This window comes from Vigna umbellata, chromosome 5, assembly GCF_029865625.1.
Source record: "Vigna umbellata cultivar VRB3 chromosome 5, Vumbellata_1.0, whole genome shotgun sequence".
Lineage (NCBI taxonomy): Eukaryota > Viridiplantae > Streptophyta > Magnoliopsida > Fabales > Fabaceae > Vigna > Vigna umbellata.
Window position 1 is genome coordinate 44648129 of NC_142169.1, and position 27233 is coordinate 44675361.

The 27233-nt window shown below is 29.5% G+C and overlaps 1 protein-coding gene and 1 pseudogene across 3 annotated transcripts; both read right to left on the bottom strand.

Annotated features, from left to right (window-relative positions):
- Positions 1-3162: 3162 nt before the first annotated feature.
- On the bottom strand, positions 3163-3540 carry LOC148198453 (fatty acid elongase 3-like pseudogene; annotated as a pseudogene).
- A 2391-nt stretch (positions 3541-5931) lies between these two features.
- LOC124847364 (serine carboxypeptidase-like 2) lies at positions 5932-27016 on the bottom strand. 3 transcript variants are annotated; one of them, XM_047324844.2, is made up of 14 exons: positions 26860-27016; positions 26074-26205; positions 23639-23781; positions 18657-18853; positions 18464-18566; positions 18306-18343; positions 18094-18195; positions 14205-14291; positions 13908-14021; positions 13226-13297; positions 12983-13101; positions 12533-12646; positions 6342-6399; positions 5932-6207 (listed from the first exon to the last, which is right to left on the bottom strand). In XM_047324844.2, exons 2-14 carry the CDS (start codon positions 26199-26201, stop codon positions 6124-6126), a joined length of 1359 nt encoding a protein of 452 aa, XP_047180800.2. In that variant the 5' UTR covers positions 26202-26205; positions 26860-27016; the 3' UTR covers positions 5932-6123. The 3 variants fall into 3 exon arrangements, with proteins under 3 accessions (XP_047180800.2, XP_047180802.2, XP_087971676.1); XM_047324846.2 differs by lacking the exon at positions 23639-23781; XM_088115550.1 differs by lacking the exon at positions 13226-13297.
- Positions 27017-27233: the final 217 nt, after the last annotated feature.

Sequence of the window (27233 nt, forward strand, 5' to 3'; positions counted from 1 at the left end):
ATGGACAATTGACAACACAAGGAAAACGAAAGGGTAAGCTTATAATATTTAATTCATACGTTCAGCATACACGTTCAACATTTCAATGCACACACATAACATACAATTGAACATAATCCATCATAGTAATTTATAAGTATATAATAGACGACTGTCCGGACTGTATGAACCATGTAGCTACAGGCGTCCTTGCACCCGAGTGATGTAGTAACTGGGATACCCTCAACAGCTGCCACTCAAGGTTAATCCTTCGCCCCTGCTAAGTGAGGGATACGAAAGACCTCCTGCCATTCCCACACATGACTACTCCCTTCTACGTGAAGATGAGCATCACGGAATATCAGGATGGACCAAGCCAGCATTAGCTAACCATAGTCATACTTTACCAATTCAATCTTTCAATATATATATATATGAGACGTTCCTCCCTGGAACGCTCGTCCAAAATCCAACATCATAAATTCAGTTCTCATAGTGTTCACACTTTAATTTATCATATTTCATCATCTTTCACATCATTAGGTTCAGGAGTCAAAAATGACGAACGTTCAGTCCAATGAAGGGTGAGGACGAACGTCCAAATGAAGTTACTGGATAATCAGTAAAAATATATAACGAACGTACTTTCTGTTTGACTAATTAAATGAACTGACTCAACTTTGAAGTGTACTGGTACTTAGAAAAATATTTGGGATAAAAACTCGCACCAGATTTAATGCACAATGGAGGATCAAGAACACTTAGAATTATTTTTGAAGAGACTTGCATATGAAAACCACTGCCAGGAATTGAACGAACGTAAAGAAAATTGAATATTTAATACTTTGGACGAACGCTGTTTTATCAAATGATTATTCAATTAGAACGAACGCTTGGTCTGAGACATTGCGCAATTTAGAACGAACGCTCGTTATAAGACCGAGCGCTATTTTAGGACGAACGCTCGACATAAGGCCGAACGCATTTAAGGACGAACGCTCGACATAAGGCCGAACGCTATCAAAGACGAACGCTCGACTTAAGGTCGAACGCTATCAAAGACGAACGCTCGACATAAGGCCGAACGTTCTCATTTCAGCATTGTTTAATTTAAGACGTACGACAACTCTACGTTGAGCCGAACACTCAAACATAGTAACTCAATAAGGACGCTCGTTCTCACACCGAATTCTTCCCAAATGAAAGAATTCAATTCTAAGCCTTTGCAGGGAAACCGAACGGTATAAGACCGTACAGTGACGAGCGTTAATTATCATAGGGGATGATTTCAGTTTCAGATTTCTCAAACTTAACAAATTTCCAGATTAATTCACATTCAACCATCAACATATTAATAACTCATACATTACAGTATACATCCATCATTCATACGTATCAAACCAACATACAGTTCAACAACCCATAAATCATATCCGATATCAGAGAACGTTCATAACAGCTCAAACTTCATACATACAACTCAGATCATACAACATGCAGTATAAATTAAACATATAAGCTTCCCTTACCCGGTTAGCAGTGTACGCCCTAATGCAAAAGTTGGGTTCGTCTCTTACAGCTTTCTACCCTCAATTTCACTCAACACTCTCACTTGATCTAAACATCAAAACCAGAAAATTTTCAGATACAGTCCATGCATGAACCGAGAACATGGTTTCGAATGAAACCCTAATAGAAGAGCTACTGGAGAAAAGAACTTACCAGCTTAAGATCTAATTCTGTTCGGTCCGAACTAACGTCCACGTCTCTGGAAACGTTTCTATGGTTCTGAAATGGAATTTGGAGAATAAAATGAGAGGTTACAGTAGAGAGAAGCTTGGAAGTTCTAGAGAGAAGTTGGAGAAAATGAATGGGTGTGTTTCGTGAGGAAGAAGATGAGTGATGCAGGTAAGAGAGAGAATTCTAGGAAATCCAGTTTTGTGAAATTCACGTTCGTTTGAGCGAACGTACCCCAAGCTGACACGTGCCCACTAAATTCTGAACTGGAAGCTTCTTCTGCAACACGTGGCGTGTGTGCATGTGAAGCCATGTGCGTTTTCAGAGAATGATGGGCGTGGTTTCAGTGCATGTCAGAGAGTTTATCAGATTTGAAAATGGGTTTTAAAAGGAGATAAGCATGGATTGAAGGTGCATTAATGGTGATGTGACAGGAAATTTACAGAGGAATTTTCAGGGTCTCACAAAAGTAGTTAAAAGCATTATTTTTTCTGAAAATTTTCTTTAAGGTTTAATGTCTCGGTAGGTCCCTATTTTTGGCGTGAATCTCAAATAGGTCATTTTTCTTTTCGGCGTCTCAATTGGGTCCTTTTTTGTGTAAAATTGCAGCAATTAGGAGTCTACCGTCAAATTCAACAAACGGCCGTTTAAATTTGGCCTACGTGGTATGGTGAGTGTATTCATTATCTGACGTGGCATAGTTTGAGCTTAATACGTGGCAGAACCAAGAGTGACGTGGCATGTTGAGACCTTCTGTGGTTCATCTTCTTCTCCTTCTCCCCCTCTCTCTGCAATACCCCGCTTCTCTGAATCCCTTTTTGTTAATCATCTGTCTTTCAAACTAAGATTTTTGGGTTTGTCTTTTAACCCACCAAGAAACGAGATCCAGGTTTTCACAACACACTTCAGATCATCTGTCTTTACTGTTTCTGCTTCATCATGCTAGATGCTACTTCTCCTGCCCATAAACTCTTCTTCTAACAAAAGGGGTGGTGGGGTTTTCACTTTTCATCATTAAAAGTATAAATTACTATCCAAAAGCTACTGTTGAGTGCAAAAGTTTAAATTATGCTTCAAAGGTTTCGATTTTTCACTCATTAACTTGTTTCCCCTTTTGGATTATTTTAATTCAATTTAGGTTCTGTATAGTGATGAGTTTTTGTTTTTTCAACATCATCATCGTTGGTTCAATCTTGTAGCAGAGGTAGCATTATATATTCAGCTCGGCATCACTACTGCTTTCTTGAACCTAAACCTCAAAGGAGATGAGTAGCTGACTCAGTTGTGAAGAGACCAGAAACAGGCACATTTGAATTTGAGTTATAAATTTTACAATGTATTCAAACCAAGCGTTTTCTTCAGGGCCCTATGTAGATATGTTGTCTGGGAATCCTCTTTTACCCCATAACTACAGTGAAACTGTTGGAGGACAAAATGAGTTGAAGTTCATGACATCCATGAGGGGCGGGTTCCCAGAGGAAAGCAGAGGAGCCACTCCAGTGGGGTTTTGGACCGCTGCCAGAACCACCGGGTGTCACGGATCTCGGCGGCGGTAGATATTAAGATTCCGGCGAAGATGGTGACGGAGGTGAGGGACATGGAGAGGCTGTGAAGTGCCGCAAGGGGGCCGATGGGGATGGGACGGTGGCGGCGGAAAAGAACAAGCGAGAGGTGGAGCAAGAGCGAGAGGATGAGGTAGGTGGCGATGGAATAGAAGAGGAAGGACCACGTGGCGCCCCATGATTGGGCATGGCTCCACCGGAACCCCACGATGGAGGGGTGCTCCGAGAGATAGTAGATTAGTGGCGGTGGCGCCTTGGGCATCGTGAAGAGTGCTTTCACATTTCGTCTTTCTGTCTGGTTGGAACTTGGAAAAGGCTGAACTCTAAAACTGAAGAGTGAAAAATCAATTCAAGTGTAGGGACTTGGTGGACATTAAAATGTGATGGAAAGTGGGGTGTTGCAGAGAGAGGGGGAGAAGGAGAAGAAGATGAACCACAGAAGGCCTCAACATGCCACGTATTAAGCTCAAACTATGTCACGTCAGATAATGAATACACTCACCATACCACGTAGGCCAAATTTAAACGGCTGTTTGTTGAATTTGACGGCAGACCCCTAATTGCTGCAATTTTACACAAAAAAGGATCCAATTGAGACGCCGAAAAGAAAAAGGACCTATTTGAGATTCACGCCAAAAATAGGGACCTACCGAGACATTAAACCTTTCTTTAATTAATAAGAAAGGAGAACAAAATAGGGAACTTTCCTCAATGTAATTTAGTCAACTGGAACGTGAACAGAAATTAAATCTTTAGATTTTAATTTCTCAATGTCAGCTTGTCATTATTATTTTCGTTTCCAGTTGGCAGTTAGCTCGTTGTGAGCTGAATTTTTTTCCTTCTTTCTATTTAGTAAATTTAAAATAAATTTTTTTGATACTATTAAAAGTTATATTTGATATATTTTTATAATTCATAATTATTTCAAAATTATATTAGTATAAAATTAATAAAAATAATTAAAAAAGTAAAGCTTGTAACGAGCGCAAGTTTACCTTTTGTTCTTTTCTATTGTTGATAAATGCAGATTTATTCTTGCTTTTTTAGGGGTACGTCGAAACCTATGTTTGTTTGTTGTATGTCATGTTTTTTTTTATTATCTTTGATTGGTTGACTTTGGTTTTTATACATGTGCGTTTTCCCTAGGCAAAAATAACTGATTTGTACAGTACTATAGTTAATTGTACTATATTATACTTAAAAAAACTGATCCACTTTTACTAAAAGTTTCAGTATACTATTTTATGGTTTAGTTTTTAAAAACTGAACTTATAACAGTTTCAGTTCAGTTAACTGTGAGAACTGTATCTACTCTTTCTTCTTCTCTAGTTCCAGTTCAACTGTTTCGTCTTACCAAGAAAACGTTATTTAATAATAAAATATTAATAAAAGAAACCGTTCACATAAAAAATTAATAATGTATCCCAAATAATATATCCTTATGATACGATAATTACTCACATTAATTACCCATTAATGTCCTTAAATGCGCCTACATCGCCTATCAACACCTTCGTCTATATGGTCGGTCGTCTTTCTACCGTCTATTGTCTGTGATCGTCTCTCGTCAGTCTTCTGTCCGTATAGTACACACCTCAAAATATTCAAAGAATATTTATATAATAAAAAAATTATTTTTAACATATTTTTCTATCGCGTGGTTAATAAACTCAATTATAACAAATCATAATTAAAATATTGTTTTAAAGTAAAAAACCAACTAAGAATCCAAAATTAAAAATTAAGTGACAGCATAATATGCTCTCATCACTTATTATATGATCTATGTTAGATGATAAAATGTTCTCTTCATTTATTCCTTGCATATCATTTTCTAAACAAAAGTTTAACAACATAAAAAACTTTTTCAGAGACTAAAATATGTTAGACACATTAATGTATATATCTTCATTATTATGTAGATTTTATTACCATCAAAACATAATTAAACAACTCCCTAAGGCTTTCATCTAATGTGGTTTCTATCATCTGCTTTCAACAAGCTTTACACATTTTTTATTGGCTTTCAAGAATTAATTATATCTATAATTCTTCAAAATTGCTTACGTTTGGATTTAGGTTTAAAGCCTATTTTAAAGGCTTATTCTATATATCCAAAATAAAGATAAAAAAAATCAATTGCACAATTTTTAGGATTTTAGTTTCCTCCTTTTCTCTTTAGTTTTATTTTTCATATTGGATAATAGAGAACTAAATATCCAAAGATCAATTCACAAAATCAAATATCAAACAATATATACAAAGTCAGCTCTTGTACCAATCCTTCTTGCAATCCTTCTTGATATCAATTTAAATTTATAAAATTATAATTCAAATTAAAAATTGATTGAATCTTGATAAATAAATACAAATTGGATTGAATGACATTGAGATTTAATTCATATAATCGATTTAGTCTATTGGTAGAATTGTTAATTGTTCACAATGATCTATTTTCTATCTCATGATTTGGTTTTTAATCTCTTAATTTGTTTTTCAATTTTCATTTTTAAATCTTTAAACTTTCAATTTTAATTTGTATGGAAAAAATAGTAAAGATTAAATACAATTACACGTGTCCTCTGAGAAACGTACTATACTATGTGATTACTAAGTTTTGAAAAAAGGTCAATTGTCTTGGAAGAAAGCAACGTGCGCAAAATTAAAGAAGATGACTCTGAAAATATGCATTGGACATTGTCTTTCTCATCAAGAACACTTCAAGTCTACGTAGACTTGAAGTTTCTCAACCTAATAAATTATAAATAGATAAAATTATGATTTCATAGAGATACTGAGAGAAAAAAACCGGGTTCATAGAAATCCATCAAGTTGAAGCATAATCTTAGATAAGAGAAAATGAAAACCATCTATTGATCAAATTATAAACTTCCTTGGGTTTAAATGTTTGAGCCACGTGTCCAGCACCCTGCATTAGATTGGAATGACAATGCACATCATCAAAATTCTGAAGAGAAATTTCTAATTAATTAATATATTACCAAAACATGATAACTAATTAATTGAAATAATTAATAAATCCTAAAACTTAGGTTTACTTGCCTTCACGATTACATATGTAAAGAAGTGATCTTCTTTCATTTTATACAGTTCTGTGTACCTGTGAATATTTAAAGGAACATGCAATTAATAATATGATGGCAAATATATAGTTTCTCATTTTAAAAAAATGTACAGAATGAGAGCCAAATGTACCCAATTAATTATTAGAGAAATTACAAATAAAAATAAAATTGTAATAATATTTATATTAATTATTTTTGTTTTACGCGTATAATCATTTTACCATTGCTGTTTTATATTGCTTAAACTTCTTAAGAGATACTAGCATGAATGTATGCGTTTCCATATGTAATTTTATATGTAAAGAATATTAATAATTTTGTAAAAATAAAATAAGGAATTCTATTGTTTTGTTATGTTTAAGTTAAAGAGTTGTGTAATTTTTTGTGGTTAAAAATATTATAGGATTATATTTTTATTTTATTAAATGATAACTTATTTTAAATCAATAAAAAATAAAATTGTATAATTAAAACTGACATTAAAATCAGTTATAAAATTTGTACCTCTTTATATAATACTATAGAATAAAGATTTTTATATAAATCTTATCTCAATATTCAAGTTGTAAAATTTGTATTCCTTTATATAATGATATAGAATAACCAATGGTTTTTTAATAAATTTTATCTCAATATTCAAATTGTATTTTCTATCAAAATTAGCACTGGACAGATTTCTTTTTTAGATTCTTGTTTGACAACCATGAAAGATATTGAATACATATGACAAGTGTTATGTTTTTTGCTTTTGATAAAAAAAATAGTAAATGTATAATGTAAATAAGGAACAATATAAGTATATACTTTATAAATGAGTTATAACATCCCAAATGTTTTAATATAATTATACAATTATGTACTTGTAAGGGATTTTTTTTTATTACTTTTTCACACTCTATAAGTGGGCATCCAAATTATTTATCATTTTATTTATTTGGTTCTTAAATCAGCATTTGCTGGGACTTGTCATTAAAAAGAGAAGTTGAATCAACTGCATTTATTTTTTCTTTTTAGAAAACTCTTAAAAGGTTAAATAACTCATCCAGAGTAAAAAATGCATGGAATGAAAAACTTAAAACTAAAAAGGGTTGTTTAAAAATGTTTAGTATATTTATACTATTATCTAACTATACAGTGCTATAAATTATTATCATTATTATATAACTTTTAAAACAATTATTTAAAAATCCTAAATAGATTATGAATTCTAAATAAGATAGAAGAAGACGAGTTTCACTGTTTCATATTCATCTTTTCAAAAGAAAAAACATTTCCTTTTCATCCTAAACTCGAAGAATATAAAAAAGTTGTTTCATTTTCATCTTCGATAAGTAATGAGTATAGACTTTTATCTATGTTCGTTCCTGTTTTCCAATATCTATTAATTAATTTTTATAAAATAATAAAAATTTCTTAAAAAAAATAAATAATATTATCAAATATTAATATCAAAAGAAAACATTCTTATTTCTTTCTAATTTTTTCTCCTTTCTTTTTTACTCATTTCCTACTCTTTCTTTTTCTTTCTTTCAAATTATTTTCCTTCTCTTTCTATTTTTTCTCTTTATTAATTTCAAGCCAATTCTATATTGATTATTCCTTTTATTTTCTTCAAACCTATTATTTTATACTCATATATATATATATATATATATATATATATAAATTATAGTATCTAATTTGAAAGTATCCTAAGATACTCAAATCTCAATATACTTTTGATTATTTATAGACATTCAAAATTAAATAAGTAACTTGTATAATATATGTTTAGGAATATCTCGACCACTTGAGTTGAGATGTACTCGACCTAAGTATATTTGGTCATAGGAAAATTATATTAACCACGTCTTTAACATTAGAAAAATGAGATTAGGTTAAGGCAAATGCTAAAACATAATAGCATAATATTAGGAAAAATTAATTAATATAATTAGCTATGTAGTTCAGGCACATCCAAGTAAAAGTCTATAAACATAGTATAAATAACCGAGTGCACGAGGTAAATTAATTACGTTCAAGACTAATTGCATTTAATATTGTTTGATGCACTTGACTCACTTAAGCGCTAGAAAATCTTCTATAGGCACACCCCTTTCAGCTTTGGAGAGACAAGTACCTAGGACTCCCAACTTGAAGGTGTGAAGTTGTAGCTTGAAGTACACGTAAAAGTGGGAGAAGGTCTTTACAAGGTATATTCGGTCTTGTAAGAACATAACTAAAGGTATTCTATGTTTTGTGTTACCAAATGATATATTAATAATTAATTATCTTATAAAAGATTATATGTAATTAAATTTATTTCAGGTAATTAAATTTCTTTCATGATTATTCAAGGGCCTAAGAAGTCCACAAATAGAAGTTATCACCACATGAAGTAGTCACTCAATTATTTTCCATTACTTACTATATTATCATATGCCATACTCTAAACTCTTATTGACTTTAACATTGGAGACTTTTCTACAAATAGATCTTTCATCAATTTGTTTGGAGAACCCTATTCTTTCTTATCATAGTTATAAGTTCGACTATTGATAGCCTCATCTTTTCACCATAGAAGCATTTTATCCATTCTCGATAAGAACATTTAATTCCTACTTAAAAACTATTCCTCAACCACAACACATATGATACTTACTAGCAATAAAACACATGCATCAACATCATCATACTACCTTGAGATGGATCTTACCATTGTTGATTCTATCAAACTCACACAGAGTCACTCATATAAAAAAAATGAGAAGAACATCCAAAATGTGATATCTAGTATTAAAGTTAGGTTTGACAAAGATATGGAACTCTTACAAAACTAACACTGAGACAAGCTTCAAGCTTACCTTGATTAGCTTCAAACTCACCGTGAAAAGCTTCAAGCTCTTCATTACAAACTTGTCACATTTGATAAGGAACGCTTTATCCAATAGTCAAAATCGAAGCCGTCAAGACAAACTTAACATTTCAAACAAATTGTAGAGTCTTGTATGGGCCTAACATTAAGGCATGATCAAGGAAGCGAAGCAAGAATTCATCCAAACCAAGATTCTCCACCTAATGGAAGGCCTCTCCCCCACCAACACAAAACTTTGAACGAGTCGTAGAGTCTTGTTGATACACTTAACAAGGCATGATTTTGAAAGAGTTGTAGAGTCTTGTTGATACACTCTAGCGAGACACGATTTTGAACAAATTGTAGAATTTCATCCAAACCTCTTAGATAAACATCAACAAGAAGACAATTGAATTGATTGAGAACCTCGAACTTAAGTCAACAACATGTCAAGAGAGCCAACATGGGGCTTCCTCCAATCAATCTCTAAGATTATTAAAATATAGAGATTCTCAAGTATGCAACCTACAAATGTCCTTCAATGTCATTCGAATGCCTCTGTTAATTGAGGCCATGTGAGCCAACCTTGCAAGGTTCCATCCCTCCACGCTAGAGGTGATGAGGCTGAATTCCTAAATAGTATATTACCATCAATATTGATAAGTACAATGGGTTGACCGATCCATACATATTCCCATGTAAAAGATTATTTAACCCAGATTGAGTTATTTTTTAGGATTTGGGAGTACATTTTCAACTTTTCCCTACTACTCTTGAGGGACAAGTTATTAAGTGGTATTATTCCCTCCGTAAAAACTCTATTCACTCCTTCAATACTTTTTGTGCTATGTTCATAACTTGACTTGTCAATCGTAATTCTGTGACTGTCTTTTCAACGTCTCTTTAACACATTATTCACGGAGATAATGAGTCACTCGAACAATATATGAACTAATTTGCTATTTCTATTGATAAAATTCCTAACATGCACCTAGTGGTAGCCATGCATGCCTTGGTATGTGGACTCCACTGTGAAAAGCATGGATTCCTTATATGAACCTCTAAAAAGCATGGATGGACTATTGTGTCCCTAGGGCTATGTGTCAAAAACCGTAAAATTTTCAAAACAAATTATTTAAGGGTAAAACTCCTTATTAATAGAAGAATAAGGTGACATGGTTTTTAATGAAATGGAATTGTCATAATTTCAACTATTGAAGCTAACACTTTCTTATTTGAAGTGACTAGCAAATTTATTTTTGGCTACACTAAATTTAGTCTATGAATGAGATGTTACAATACCAAGAGTGTGGATGGGTAGCTTTGTAAGTGACATGGTGAGTTTTATGGCTTTTGGGTGACTTTTGATTGCCACCATTTGAGTCACAATCAGTCATTAAGTAGTGAGATCATTATTAATTTAAGTGCATAATTATTAACTTAAGTGAGATCATTATTAGTTTAAGTGAGATGTAATTGCAATTAATGAATCTATTGTAATTCTGAAGGCTAAAGATTGTATATAAGCTGAAACATTTTTATAAATGAGAAAATTTTGAGTTTTATTCAAACAATTAGAGTTTATCATTTTTATTTTAATGACAATGATTCTCCTAAGTTCTTGAGTGGTTCAAGAACCCCTTGACTGTATTAAAAAACTTTCTCATCTTTAGTGTGTTGTCTTCCTTGGAAAGAGTGATTATTTCCTTTCACCTTTCATATTCACATATTGCCCATTCTTCACCTGAATTCAAAAACTAAATTATGCCCAGATTTATCTCGTGGTCATATTTCTCTATCTACTCAGCCAAACTGAGTGATTTTTTAACCTAAATTGAAGTTTAGAACGAGAAATCTCACCTCGTTTCGGAATCACCTCAATTAGAGTCCTACAACTCAAGATATCAATTATTTTTAAATATAGTCAAACCTGAAATTTCAGCCACTTTCCAATCCACTTCTCATTAATTTTCCAAATTTCCTACAAGTCTTAACCCTAAAGATCCTAAATTAGTTCTTGTACAAATGAGATTCACATCAAATGTAGAAAGAGATTATTACCTTGAGTAGACATGTCATAATGACTTTAATAGGCGAATAATAACTCGGTATTACCAAGGTCATAAAATCTCGACCTTGAACTCGGTCACAAAGTATTGACCTTATTCTTTGGTATTATAGAAGGTCATAAAGCCTAGACCTTGGTCTTTAGGTTTCAAACTACCAAGTTATATATTGCAAAAATGTAGTCTTAAAACTAAATTGCTTATGTTGAACCTCATATATCAATAAAACTCGTTCATCCAACAACACAAATAACTTGTATTGTGCTTTTTACTTTTGAACTTAAGGGACTTGAGTAATTACCCGATTTGAGTACCCAACCCAAAATACTTGGATCTAGAGATATTTTGAGACAACCTAAGATATTCATAACTAAATAAGTAATTAAAGATATTCTATATTTTTTTCTTACTAAAGAACTTGAAAATAACTAACTATATTATAAAAGATTCCAAGTACTTGAATTTTTTTCAAGCAACTAAAACTATATTTTTTTCGTAATCTAATTCAAGGGTCCAAGAAGCCTATAATACAAGCTCTAACCATAGAAAGTACTCACTCAATTCTTTTATCATATATCATACACTAATACAATAAAAGGTTATGACTTTGATTTTTTTCGACGTAGTACTCTAATTCTAAAATCGAAGCATATCCAAGTGAAGTAGAAAAAGGGAGGGGAGGAGGGGAGGAGGGGGGTTAAGGCTTCTGTTCGGAATCAAAGCTTATACTTCAAGAATAAACTTCAGTTGGTAAGACAATCGAAGTTCAAAAAGATTCAAAAATATTTAAAGTCAAAAAATAAGGGACTAGGCACTGGTTTTGAACCAAAGCCTATAATTGAATTATATGCATTGGTTCTTAATACAACCGAAACCTATATATGACCACTACCCAAAATTATTAGAAATCAGAAGTAGGAGAATAGACACTGGTTTTTTTTTTGCTAACCGAAGCATATTCAATCATATGTTTCGGTTCTTAATGAAAGCCTATTGTTGAACAAGTAACAATTCTTTTGAGCATTCAAAATCTATTTATTACCATTTTCAAAACACTCTTGAAATTGTTTGCTAATATAATTTCTCTCTTCCTTAATGCAATATTTTAGCTTAAAATACGAGATATTATAAATTGAGTCTTATAAAAGATAACACATATCACTTTTCATTTGAGTATTATAAGTGGAGAAAGAAAAGATTGAAGACTAATTTTTAAACTAGAATATGTATTAGTGCAAATAAATATAATGATAACTATAAACTACTTACCCGGCAACTTGACCGTCGACAAACCATGCACGCCATTTGTCACGTATGGTCATGTTGAACGAATTGATCCAATGTTGTGTACCCAGATGTGGAATACTCATATCAAGATCACCACTGCAATTAATCATAATCCAACACAATTAGTACTTAATACTTTATTTTTATAATTTTTTCACAAACATTTTGAAAAAAACTTAACAAAATCTTTCGGGTATAATTAATTTCTAGAATTTTTCTTGTATTAATTTCTCTAATAGAGTATTCTTAGTTTATTTATAAGTTAAGTTTAGTTTACAGAGATATATATATATATTTCGCTTTTAAAAAATTGTTTAAACAAAACTCATTAAAAATGAAAAATGAGAGAGAGAGAGAGAGAAACGAACCAAAAAACACATTTTAATTTAATCAAAAGAATTTTGGTGTGGAAGTTAAGTAAATGTTAATTACCAGTAAACGAGAGCTTCAAGGTTGGCGTTTGTGAGATTCCGATAATATTGTACTGAGCTTTTCAAAGTTTGGGCGTATGCCATTGTCCTGTTGCATCTCAGGAATTCCTCTTTAGTTCCCTGTTGAAAAAGCAGTAATTGCTGAATTACTTGTATATATAGCTAACAACTTTGATTAATTAATTTCATTAAGTAACCCTTAAAAATATAATTAAATATTAAACCATTCAATGCAGCATATTACCTCTCTTACATGAAGGGCCTTCCTCACATTTTCATCGTTTGCCCATTTGTCGACAAAGATATGATAATAGCTCTAAACACAGTTCATATATAACTTCAAGTTAGATTGAATTGATAACTTTTTTATATTGAATTAAACATTGTAATCTAAAATCAATCCAAATCGATTGACATGTGAATTAGGTTTACCTGTGAAGAATACATTTATAGGTTGAGAAATTCTTCACTCATTATTCATTTATTTTCTTACATATAATTGAGAAAAGGAAATGGTTGTCCTTACAGTTTAGCTAATCGTTATAAGTATTATTTGGTAGGAGATGTTCTTCGTTGCATTTCCTAAAGTTATTCTAGAGATATTTCTAATGTCTTTGGTTTGCCTTTCAACTTTTATTTTACCAATTTTTTATTATTAATATTAGGATTGGGGCATGTAATTATTCATGCTCACATAGTTACGATTATAGAATCTATAGAACTTATCAAAACTTTAAGATAATATATTTATAGTTTTTTTTTATATGATATTTAATTTTTTTATTTCTAACTAATGTGAAATCTGTCAATTTGTAATTTTAAATAATTTTTTAACCTTAATAAAGAACATGATATAAAAAAAATGAAAAGAATAATGTAATTCCTTTAGCCAAACACAAGTTTAAAGAGAGAAGAATATACTCAACTCTACACCAAAATGTAGGAGGATCTTGAAGTTCTTGTAGCATTTGTCGTTTCAAACCAGGCGTGGTAGCACAAAGAGGTTCCATGATTTGTTGTTCATTTATGTAACGAACTAGCTGCAAATCAATCCAGTATCGAATACTGTTATGCATGTTAAGCAGAAAAATGGAACAAATAGAAAGTAATTTTATAATTTAATTTATGTATACATTTATTTTAACTTCAGAAAAATGAATGTTATATATGAGTAAACCAAACAAATGCATACATATATCTAAAAGTGAAGAATTAATACTGACCTCAGAATAAGCTTCATAATCTGAGACACACTTTGTGTTTTGTGGATCAATGTTTATATAATCACCGTTACAGTTTTCTTTCATAGACTGCACAAATTTTTCAAGTAAATAGGATGTTAGGTGACACGTAAAAGTGATGAGAACCAGGATGAGATGAGACAACTGAGTTTGTTTATTTTGTTTTTATTTTCAAAAAGTTAAAATTAAAGTAATATAAAATATAATATTATGAAGAATTCAACATATTCTTTGAATATCAAATAATAATAAAATATAGTTTTATAAATTTTAAAATAAAATACTAAATCAACTGAAAATATTTGAGTAATTTAAAGAAAATGTGTAAAAGAACATAGAGATAACACATGTATATATTAATCTGGCTACCTCATTAAAAGAGAAAAAGTCAAATCTCATACTTAATCATACTCAAATGTATAACTTTATTTAATATATCTACTTGTACAAATAAAAGAATAATTATGTTTAGTATACGTTATGATAAAACAGATCAGGCAATGACCGATTCGGGGGGTCATGATCTGGGTCTTTATAAATACAAAACAACTATGACCTAACAAGGGAAAAATACACACGGATTTAAAGTGACCTAAACCTTAAATCAGAACAAATAAACACAACTATATAAAATTAAACCACAATAAATTAATAATCTCTTTAAAATTATACTTTTTTTTTCATCCCAAATTGGCAATTACAACTTAGAAATTGCCACAAATTAATACGACAATAACATTAAGGAAGGTTTTGTTCATGTATAAACTTTTACTCCGGAACTATCATAAATTAACAGATCTCTAACATTGCAACAATTAGGATAATTTAGTAAGGATATTTTATTTTTTAATTTGACTTTAGATGTAATATTATTTTTTAGAGGAATGTAATAATTTTTCTCATTGTTGCATCCAAAAGGAACTGAGAGAAAGAATTGTGATTGAAAAAAGAACTATTGAGTGAAAAAAGAATTGTTGCCATTGTGGATTTACTTTCTTTCATCAATCTTCCCAAATCATCTAAGGAGTACATTGATTTAAAGGAAAAGTGTTGAGGAGAAAGTCTCGTATATTCTCAAACTGAAACAAAGAATTGTGAAGACTTTGTGGTTATGAGTGTTTTAATTTGCGAAGATTTGAAATCATTTACCGTCACACTTCACAGAATTTTCAATGTCGTTAAGCATCCACAATTTCTTCAGCTTTGTAGCTTTAACGTTCGTATTTTCACTCAGGTGACGGACTTTCCAATTTATTCTGGTAATCACCCTCTAAAATTAATGAATATTTTCTTGGTAATTTAGAATCTAAAATACAATCAAATTCTCTACTTGTAACTTCCAACATAGACTCTTATTAACCAAACAAAAACAAGTTTTTAATTGATATTTAAATTATTAATTATCAATTAATCGATACTCTTTAAAATAAATAAGATTTCATAATATTAACGTAGGTATGTTAAGAATTTAAGTATGAATCTAAGTTTTACCTTGAATAAGGATTTAGTTTTGAGTAAAAGATTTTTAAAAATCCAAATGTGAGTCTAAGTTTCAGGTTAAGAAGAAATGAGAAAGAATAACATTGTATAAGAAAAAAGATCCACCATGATAAGTGTCTAATTTACTTATTTTAACATATGTTTACTAGTGTAGAAAATGCATTTGAAATTGCCTAATAGGCTTTGGCTTCAAGAAAAGAAAAACCTTTCAAAACACAATGAAATTTTGAAATTATTTGCACAATTATAGGTTTCGGTTCTAAAACAACCAAATTTTATACTAACCTATAATTGTGCAAATATTTTAAAATATATCACTCAATAACATTTTTGTAAATATGTGCATAACTATAAGTTTCGATTTTATAAAGAACCAAAACTTATTCTTTTGTCTAGGGTTAAATTTTTACAAAAGTTACTTTTGTGCCACAACATTGCGTTGTTGTTGTGAAACCTTCTTTTCAGGTTTGCTCTTTTCTCTCGTTTCTCTTCTTGCTTTCTCTCTTATTTCTCTCTATTGTTAACTTTCTTCATTGAGGAGTTCCTTCATTTCAGGTTTTCATCGTCACGTTTACAAAGGTCTTTGTCATTATTCAAGTTCGTTATCTTTGTTTATTTGTCCATCATTTGCCTATGTTCTTTTTGTATATGTACCGTAAAAGGTTGTGAATTGCATGGAAATCTATATTTCAGTACTAGTCCTCAATTTTTATCTATGTTACTTGTTTTTGGTTCATTTGGTAGTATTATATTTTAGTTTAATTTTCCATTTTGTTTGATATAGTGTGGGAGTTAATGAATAATTTTTTTTAAATACCACATTTCAAATCTAGAAGTATGTTCCTTTATTTATTTTTTTTATAATTTTTTATTTTTTTGGGTTTCAATTTTAGAGACAATCGAAGCTTAATGTCGAAGTTTATGTTTTGATTCAGAATTAAAGCCAAAAGACCCATTTTTTTCACCCCGCCTTGATAAATTTCGGTTCAAAAATCAAAGTTCAATATCGAAAATAATCGATTTCAAAACCCTATGCTACACTAGTGGTTTTTGACACTTATAATGCATAAATTTGATATAATATTGAGTAAACCAAGCCTTTTTAGCTTAGAATTGCAAGAGAAAATAAAAATTAAGAAATTAATGAATTTGTGGTAATTTTGTAGGAATTTTCAAAGAATTAAAGAGTATTGCAGATGAGCCCCAAATATAATGTTGAGCACCAGATAATATTTTGAAAAAATTCAAAAATAACATTTGTAGTTTAGCAACAATACTAGCATTGAGTCACAAGAAAACCTCAAGCAACAAAATGAGAAATTGAGGAGGAAACCCTCAAAGGAAGAAAAACTCTTAACTGACGACTAAAGTAGAAGCTCAAGCTAAGAAGAAACCCTTGAAGGGAGGAAACGTTAGAAGTTGATCACCATAATAATAAGAGTTAGAGTTGTGTCATTTTTATATAAAAGAAAAAGTCATTGTCTATTTCATTTTGATTTTTAGCTTGTCTCTATAACTCCTTTAGACACTTTTTGTAATATCAATTAAGAGAGACATGAGAAATGGACAACAACTCCACATTCAGATTTATTATCATGAGCGGCTAGACTCTTCTGTGTTGGGATTGAATGTAAACTCTTCTGATTCTCTGTAATGTTATTAATTCTATATATGTTCAAGTGCTTTATTCAGTGTTAGTGATTTTATTTGCATTTTTTTTTATGAACTAATCACTCATCTTACTTCATCAACTTGAATTGAGTTGGAAAATTAATTTAAGTTGAGATCCAATAAGATCATCTAATGTTGTTAGATGCTAAGAATAGATCTAACTACTTTTAGTTGAAGATAGAGTCATGTTCTTAATGCGATGAGTCATTCAATAAGGGATGAGGAACCACACTAAGTCTGATGTATGATGTCTTTAGGTTCTAAAGTCAAGGAATTGATTTATAATTACCTTAGTACTTTTAGGAACATTGAGTAATGAACTTGTTCTATGAAAAATTAATAGCGGTACACTAGAGAAAAATTAATAAAGTTCAATCCCAATACTCTTATCAACATCATTTCACTTTAATCATCAAATATTTTATGTTTAAACATGTTAATCTAAATCAGTATTCCATTGCAAATTCAAATAGATTTTAGATCAATATTTTACTAAATCCCTATAGATAAGACCTTATTGTGCTACAATCTATAAATCCATTGTCTAAAGATTTTGAGTTGAAAATGTTATCAATTTGAGTTGAGTTTATGTCACATTTATTTAATCTCTTCCTCGTTGGAGTTAAACTTAGGTGATTCAATTCTTATTTAATGTTTTTTCTTTTATGAAGTGTATAACAAAACAATGATGAGAAATAACCTTGTAGAGTACTTCGGATATAAGACTCCTTTGGTATGCATATACAACTCTCATGTTTTGTTCTAGAAATGGGTCAACAGCTGGGCTCGCAATTACATACCCCTGATTATGACAAAATTGATAGATTAGTCAGTTGCATATTGTAAAACAGAACATAGCAAAAAAGAAAGAAAAAAATACTGTCGACAAGGCTTATTTGTATCCTTTTGTACTTTGATGTTGATGAGTGGCTTGTGTCTTGCTTTATAACCTGCCCTTGGAGGAAGCATATTTAAGAAAATCTTAGCCACAAATCAACATTTACAAGGCTATAAGGCCAAATTTAGGTTTTATTATCAAATTAGTGGTTTGTTTGTTGTGTTGTAGTTACCTTCATACACCTTTTGAACAAGAGGTCCTGTAGTTAATCCTGAATATGAACCACCACCAATGTAGAATGGATTTGAGTTAAACTTTGGATGATCAATAAACCACTGCAGGAATTCATAATGAATGAAACTTGTTACAAAAGAAGAAAAATCATGTGTTAAATGCCAAATTCGGTCCAAAGAATGCTTCTTGACCTTTTGTAGAAATTCATAAGTATGGTCAACCCATAACGTGTCATTACTGTAATAGCCTTGTTGGGTTTCTGAGTATGAAAATCCTGTACCTACTGGCATATCTATGTATAGCATATTCAATGTCTGTGACCACCCATATGGGTTCAACTCAAGTGTTGGAAGGTTTCCACCGTTATCACCATTCATTATTAAAGGCCCTGCAACCGTCAATCCACAAACATACCATCCAATCCAAATTAAAAACATTTTCTTGTTATTATTTTCCATTTCATATATATATATATATATATATATATATATATATATATATATATATCTGAAATTTCCAACAAAGAGAAAACTAAAGTGGATGGAAATAAATAAAAAAAGTAAAGGCAGATAAATGACATAAAAGTTACTATCACGTCTAATTTAATAAAATATCAATAAAAATTTGCTATATTTACTTTCAATCTTATATAAAGACCTAATAATATTATGGATTTAAATCCTAACTAGTTTATATACGTTGTGAAAATAGGTGAAATATATAATAAGAGAGTTGAATGTATTGAAAAACTTTGACACAGTTGTAGTATTTCGTCTAATTGACAATATTGTTAATTACAACTTTAAATTAATAAACGAACTGTAAAAATACTGTTTTCAAAAACTTAGTTCGAAAATTAGTTCATTTTTTATGACATAATTAAGGATAAAAATTCATGTTTCGATTAAAAGTTGAGTGAGAACAAATATAAAGAATGGATAATCTAATTCAAATTCAAAGTTAATAACATTTTAAGTCTGAAAATTTAACTATCTTAATATTGGGTGCTTCTTCTTGTTTATAAATAAAATGGTTATAATTAACAAGGTTATGTTTTCCATGATTGGTCCTAAAGAGATACAATTCTATTATCACACTCTATGTTAATGATGATATATTTGTTTTCTGTAAAGAAGATACTAAAACTCTGCAAAATCTTTCTTACATGAGTATGACAGTTTCTCTAGTTAGTGGTAAGTATGCTAAAAGTCACTCTTATATTTTTTATGCTTCAACTTCTTTTGTTAAACATCTCAAGAAGTTTCTCTTTTATAATCAAGGATCTCTTCCTTCTACATATTTGGGTGTGCCAATTTTTGTGGAGACTAAGTGGTTTTTTCAACCTTTGATTATAATATTTGTAATAAGCTTGCTTCTTGGAAAAGAAATTTATTTAGTATGATGGGAAGAATATTAATAAAGCTAGTAAATTCGGTAATTGTTGGCCTTATTATTTTATAGCTTCCAAGTTTACAAATGACCTATTAAGCATTTTCTTGAGGTGGAACAATGGATTTAAAATTTTGTTTAGACTCGGGATACATAGAAACAATGATTGCTCGCTATTAAATGGTCTATCTTGTGTGAGTCTAAGGTGAATGGTGATTTGTAGGTTACTAATATTCAGTTGGAGAAAAGTTTATATGTCATGTTTAGCTTGAGAGTTTGCTTATGGAAAAATGACTTGGAATGAACTCATGTGTATTCGACTTCTTGAGTCTAAGTATCAAAATATATGTTCTTAAGTCTAAGGATCTAACATATGATATTGTTCTCGAGCATATTTTTAGACACTAAGTAATGGCGTTTGTATTAATTTTTGAATGACCATTGGTGTTTTGACATTTTCATATCTAAGTTGGTTAGAATTCCTTATTTTGATAGAGTGAGGTTATAGTTTGTTGTTAGTTCAACTTGGGCATTTATTCATTATAACTTTTCTTCTTTTATTGCTAGTTTATGTGATTTTTCTTCTTTAATGGTTAATAAGGATAAAGATGTACCTAATTGGATTTTGGATGATACTAGTGTGCTTTCTCAAAAATGTTGCAAACAAATTTTTACTCTTATGGAATGGATTATGTGGATTGGGTGAATTTTATTTTGTTGGATGAGGTGTCACCCGCTAAAACTTTGGTTTTTTGAAAGTCATTTAGCTATATTGATTTGGAGATTAAAAAAATGAGTAGTTTTATATTCTGTGTTCTTTTTATGGTAATAATGTTGAATTTTTCTCTCATTTGTTCTTTCTTTGTTTTGTTGCTATACAATTGTGGGAATGGTAGAAGAATTTTTTTCAAGATTTGTAGTTTTTTTTCTTTGGATTTCCTTATTCAGTTTATGAAGTTCTTTTGTAATCTTTTGTTTAATTATCTGGATGATTTGGAAGATGAGAAATCATAATAGATTTTAGGATCCAATTCATATTCTTCTCAATTTCTCAAATTAAGGTGTTAGTGAGTATGTGGGAATAAATCTAAGAAGCATATGAGTAATAATGTCTTTGATTTTTTGGTGCTGAAAATTTTCAATATTCAAACTTGAGAGAGTCGGGTGATTACATTTATGGACATAATATGACAATTTTCATCTGCTAATTGGCTTAAGGTGAATAGTGATGGTGCAACTAGGGGTTGTCCTAGTTTGACTTCATGTGTTGGTAATTTTAGAGGAAGTTGGGGTGAATATGTGAGTAGGTTTTTAGCTTTTTTAAATGTACAAAGTTCTATTTATGTTGAGTTTATAAGAGTCATTTATGATTTGATTTGAGGCATTATTGGAAAGAGGACTTTCATAGACTTTGGCTGAAAAATGATTATTCTTTAGTATGTCATGATTTCTTGAATCAACAAGTGGTTCTTTAGAATTTTAGAGGGATATGACGCCAGTGCTTACATTTTTTAATGCAGACTTAGTTAAAAGTTTATCATGTTTTTTTGTGAAGAAAATCACTGTTATGATAGACTAGCTAATTTAGCTTTTATTCCTAGGAATAAGTGATTTAATATTTTACCTCCTCCATATATTTATTTAGAACTTTTTTATAATAGATATACTTTGTTTATATTTCGTGAAATGTATTTTTCATATGGATTTGGTGTGCTTCCTTCACGTATTATTTATTTATTTATATTTTTAATATTTTTTATATGATGATAAATAATTAATGGGTTTTGAAATGTGAGATTAATTGAGATACCAAAGTTTACATTGTTGACTACGTATATATATATATATATTAAAATGTTGTTACTAATATATATTAAATTTTTGTGGTTAATATATATATATATATATATATATATACATATATATATATATATATATATATATATATATATTAAATTGTTGCTGTTAATATATATCAAATGTTGTGGTTAATATATATATTAATCTGTTGTGGTAAATCTATGTTGTGAATGGAATTTTAGGAGCTGATATTTTAAGTATAATTTTTTTTAATTAACGAGTTTATAATTTTTACGTGATAAAAGCATATATTCTGTGTGGTTTTGATTTGAGAAGTCGCATGTGAAAATTTTCTCAGAAGAGATTGTGTGGAAGATTTTTAATCACAAGAGAAGTAGTATGAATGGACTTTAATGCAAAATTTAAATTTACTTAAAATCTTGATTTTCTGAAAATTAAAGAATGAATTAAATAAATCTATTAAATAGTTATGCCGATTGAAAATATTATATAAGATGAATTTTTTTCTTATAAATAATTATATTTATTGTGATTGAATTTGGACTTACTCTTATTATTTTCATTGTTGTTGACTACTATAATGATCCTGTAGCAAATTATATTACAGATCGACACGAATAAAGTTTACAATTTAGAAAGATATTTTTAAGTTCTTGAAGAATTTTGTATTGCAAAGCATGTCTTAATTTACATAGTGGAAAATCAAGTCATAGGATCTTCACTTTGAATATGTTTGCCTTTAAATAATTTTAAACAACTGTATTCATAGTTGATAATATTTTATTTTTATTTTGAGTGACACTTATTTTTGTGTAAAAAAAATCAATAAACTTATTTTGTTTGACAATGAAAAATGTTATAATAATTAATTAACAGAAATGGTGAGATGTTATCATTTTTGTTTGATAAAGTATAGATATATTCAAATAATATAGATTTAAGCTAACATTGTATTACAGAAAAACATATTCATGTTTGTTCTATTATGCCCCCAAGATCCTAAGGAAAGTTCACTCTAAGAATATGATTAGAATTAAAGGCTTAACTATTTAGCTTAGGTCAAAAGTCATATCGATTTAATATATATTAAAGTTTAAGATGAGTTGGTTTGAATTAAAATAATACTTGAAAAGGATTAATCAGAAATGATTTCAAGTCCAAATAATATTTAAAAAATTAGTTAAAAATGACTATGAATCTAAACCGTATTTAAAGGGTTGGTCAAAAGTGGGCATGAATCTAAAAATATACTCCTTCTATACTTCATATCATTTCATAACATTAGTGTAATTAATAAAACTCAATTTATTAATTAAGAATTGAATGTAATGTATGGTTGATTAAACCTATATAAAATATCTTATATATTTTTCTTTCTCCTTATTTCTTTACATTATATTTTATTATAATTTACACTAACTGAAAAATGAGAGGTATTGTGAGAATACATATTCAAAACACTTTAGACAAATAAATAAGTTACAAAGTTCCATATCATGTCTGTTTTGAGATGCAAAAATCAACTAATTCTTGTCATAGAAAAATATCATTTGAGTATTCATTATTAAATAATATTTATAAAAGATTTTAAAAAATAATTAAAATACAATTTAACCATTTGTTGTTTTTTTTTCTTGTTTTTTCGCAATTACACAATATAACAACGTAACTTTACAAAGTGCTTCCGTTACTAAATGCATGCAGGAAAAATTAAACTAGGTTAAAAAAATTTATTATTTGACACACCTATATTTGTGGCTATTTTTATTCCCATTACAAATTAGGGTATTACGGCTGGTACAGAAATTTTAAAGAATTAGGTAGGAATTTTGTCTCTTTTAAAATGTAATTCTTCTAGTGAGTTGAATTTTATTTATTCTTTTTTCAATAACATGTTTATAAGCTTCTAATTGAGGATTATATTTAAAGAAATGAAATAATTTATAATGTAAAGATTACTTACCATTTTCAAAAAAGAACGCTGATAGTGCAGAACAACCTGGACCTCCAACTAACCATAGTAGCACTGGATCAATGAAGGGGTTTCTTTGAGATTCAACAAATAAGTGAAATATATTTACTCCCTCCTCTCCCACTCCGATGTATCTAAGAATGCAACAATAATAATTAATTAAAATTTAATATATATATATATATACACACACTTGAATCAAATATACTAATTTTTTTCACTTATGTACATATAAAATTGTCTTTTCCTACCTAATTTGTGAAAACAAAGCTATTCAAAATATCAAGATTAATTTGTATACTTTTATAATGGTTGGTATCAATTTACATCAAATTATACATTTTTTTTATTAAAGTTTGAATCATAATTGTGAAGCTCCATACACAGTCTCTTTTTCATTTCCTTTTTTTTTCTCTTTCTCCATTCCCTTCTAGCAATCATCTCGTAATTTTCTTTTTCCATATTTCTTTTCTTTGATTTGATCACAAATATTGACCTCATAAAGAACAATTCTTGCAGATCAAATCTTTTAAATAGAATAAGTTCATGTTTATTTAAAAAAAATGTTTCCTTAATTTTCTTGACTTGTTTTTACTAATCTTAATGAAATTAATTAAGAAAAGCGATCATTTCAACTTAATTAAGCTTATACTGTTGGTTATTTTGGATATTTTTTTATAAATCCCTAGATTTTAAGTAAGTTCTTACTTGAGGTTGATTTTTTCTTATATTTTTGCTGAAGTGGAAGATTTTTACTCAAATGAAAACAAAATAGAAACTTAAGCCTAATTAACTTTCAATCTTATTTTTGTTAAAACGACGAAATTTTTCTCAAACAAAAATAACACTACATCTCATTCTTGATTTCGACCTTATTTTTGTCCATGTGATTTTTTTTTTCTTATCAAATGAAAACAACATTGCAATTCAACTCTAGTTCTATTCAAATTTTGCTCAAATCAAGAATTTTTCAATCAAGGCAATTTTTTTGATGAATTGTATTTAAATGTTTATTATAAATACAAAATGAGTTTTAGTTTGTATATTTAATTGATTTACGATTTTATATGGTACATGAAAATGGTTGTTGAGACAGTTGATAAAATTTATATGACTTTATGATTACATATATGATATCATATGTAAATTATTGTTTATTTTATGTATTAAGTATTGACATTTATCTTTTAACAAAGATTCCCACTAATGATCTAAGATACATAGAATAAGATACCAAACAATGAGAAGCTAAAAAAAAGTTTTTACATACTATTACATGTATAAAATAGTATAAATGTATGAACATAAGTTACAATAAACTTATATTAATTCATTATTTTTATGTTTTCTTATGTATTGGTTTGGATCAAGGTTGATTTTTGATGGAATATACTTAGTACAAATCTTTCATAAGAAGATCTTCTAATAATTGAATATCTTTTTATGTATAAATTATTGTGGTCTTTATAATTTTTGTTTATTGTGTTTTAATGAAATTGAATTGTTTTTTATTTGTTAATAACAAGCTTATATATATATATATATATATATATATATATATATATATATATATATAGAGAGAGAGAGAGAGAGAGAGAGAGAGAGAACTAGAGAGAGAGAGAGAGAGAGAGAGAGAGAGAGAGAGAGAGAGAGAGAGAGAACTTTTGGGTGTTTCAATAATTACTCGAAGCACTTTCTAAATGAATGTAGTATATTTTCAACTAACCTACAACAATTCAAATGTAAAATTAGAAAAGAGTAACGACAAAACTTTGTGGATCTCCATCATGGATGGCTAAGACCCGCATACAAATTTAAGCCATTTAGCTTTTCTTTTTGTAACAAACAGTTCAATTTGTCTCAAGTTTTTTTTAGATGTAACAAGTTTCCCTTAAATAATAATTTTAAGACATTTCTATTTAGTAAAATTTTGGCAGTTTCATTAATTAATATTTTGTGGTAGGAAAATTTTGGAGTACCACAAGGAGCATGGACCCCAATTGATATCATTATCAATGTTTAAGTATATCATTTTTATTCCGTGGGTATTTGTTTTACGTTTCTCAGTCGAAAAATATAGGGAAGCATAACGAATATTCTATGATGATGTGAAATATGTAACATAATACAAAGATGAAGAAATGATATTTTTAAAATACAGAAAATGTTAATATGTTTAATTTTAAGTTAATTTATTCTAAATTATTTCATACTTTAAATTAAAAATATCATATTATTTACGTTAGGTAGATATTTAATAAATAATGAAATGTTGAGGGGCCGCTCCCTTAAAATATTTGTGGTTAGGTATCCGTCAATTTGAAAAAATATAAATAAAAATTAAACGGAATATTTGAATAAAAAATTATTACGAAGGAGAAATATAACTAAGCAATCACTGAATGAAAAGAAGAAACACGACTCACCCAGTTTCAAGCTTGAAAGGAAGGTTGCCCTCATAACCAGGAAGGTTCTTCACAACTGAAGCTGCAGACGCCACGAGTGGCAAAAGCACTAAAGCAACAAAACTCACACTACCATATCTCAAACTCATTGCCCTAAAAAGTAAAATAATCATGAAAAAATTAATATTCTTATCACGTTTAAAATACTCTTCTGGTTCACTTCTTAAAATATGAGAAAATATTATTTTTTATAATTAATGAATTTAATTATTCATGAAGAAAATTTCAATACGCGTTTTAAAAAAGATAATATAATGCTTGTGATATAAAATAAAAAGAGCTTTTAAATGTTTGACTATTCATTAAGACCGGTTGTTTAGGCTTATTCTGAAAATAAATTTGAACAAGTAAAAAATTTAAAAAAAATCTTTATTAATTAAAATTGACACTAACTTACATAAAAAATTAAAATAAAAGTTTGAAAATTATATAAAATAACTTCTAGAAATAAGTTTTATACAACTTAATGTTAACTTATGTAAAAATATACATATTTTCTTTAACGGAAATGGTTAGGATATATAATTTGTCTGAGAAAAAAAATCTCAGAAACAGGTAATGAAGTATTGAAACCAGCAGGTACATGAACCTCGTTGTTGAACAGAAATGAAAGCAGTATTAATTTGAAAGTCCAAACACAGAAAAAATGGCTATCACTCTTTTTTGTTGTTTTTCATTTTCAGAATAAAACTGCAGAAATTAACAGCAAAAGCGGAAAATGAGAAGGAGTGGCCAATGGAAACTCACCAGTGTGGAAGATGCTGAAGTTTGGTGACAGCGAAAACGTTGTGGGATGTAAGGGGGAAGAAGGAGAGAGAAAGGTGGATTTTTTCAGGTTAAAGCATTCTGCTCGCAGAGATAGAGTGACACGGAAAAAAGATTATATGAGCTGTAAAAGAGCTCTTCTCCTCATGCACCTCCACATTTTCCTCCTGCACCTCTATTGTTTTGTAATTTCCCTTTTGCCCTTATGCATAATAGAATCTTGACCTGTCTTTCAATTTAAATTATGAAACCCTACATCCCCACTTTCACTCTTTCTCGCCTCCTTGTTGGCTCTTCATTGTTTCGTCCATTGTCTTCATTTTCTTATTTCTCTTCCACCTCTTCTGCCTCTCGTT

Bases quoted from the DNA above. Each gene is read 5' to 3' on its own strand.
- LOC124847364 (XM_047324844.2), bottom strand. From the start codon at position 26,201: ATGAGTTTGAGATATGGTAGTGTGAGTTTTGTTGCTTTAGTGCTTTTG. The intron at 23,782-26,073 runs GTGAGTCGTGTT...TTGCATTCTTAG, and splicing joins CCTTTCAAGCTTGAAACTGG to ATACATCGGAGTGGGAGAGG. The intron at 18,854-23,638 runs GTAAGTAATCTT...TGACGGTTGCAG, and splicing joins AGCGTTCTTTTTTGAAAATG to GGCCTTTAATAATGAATGGT.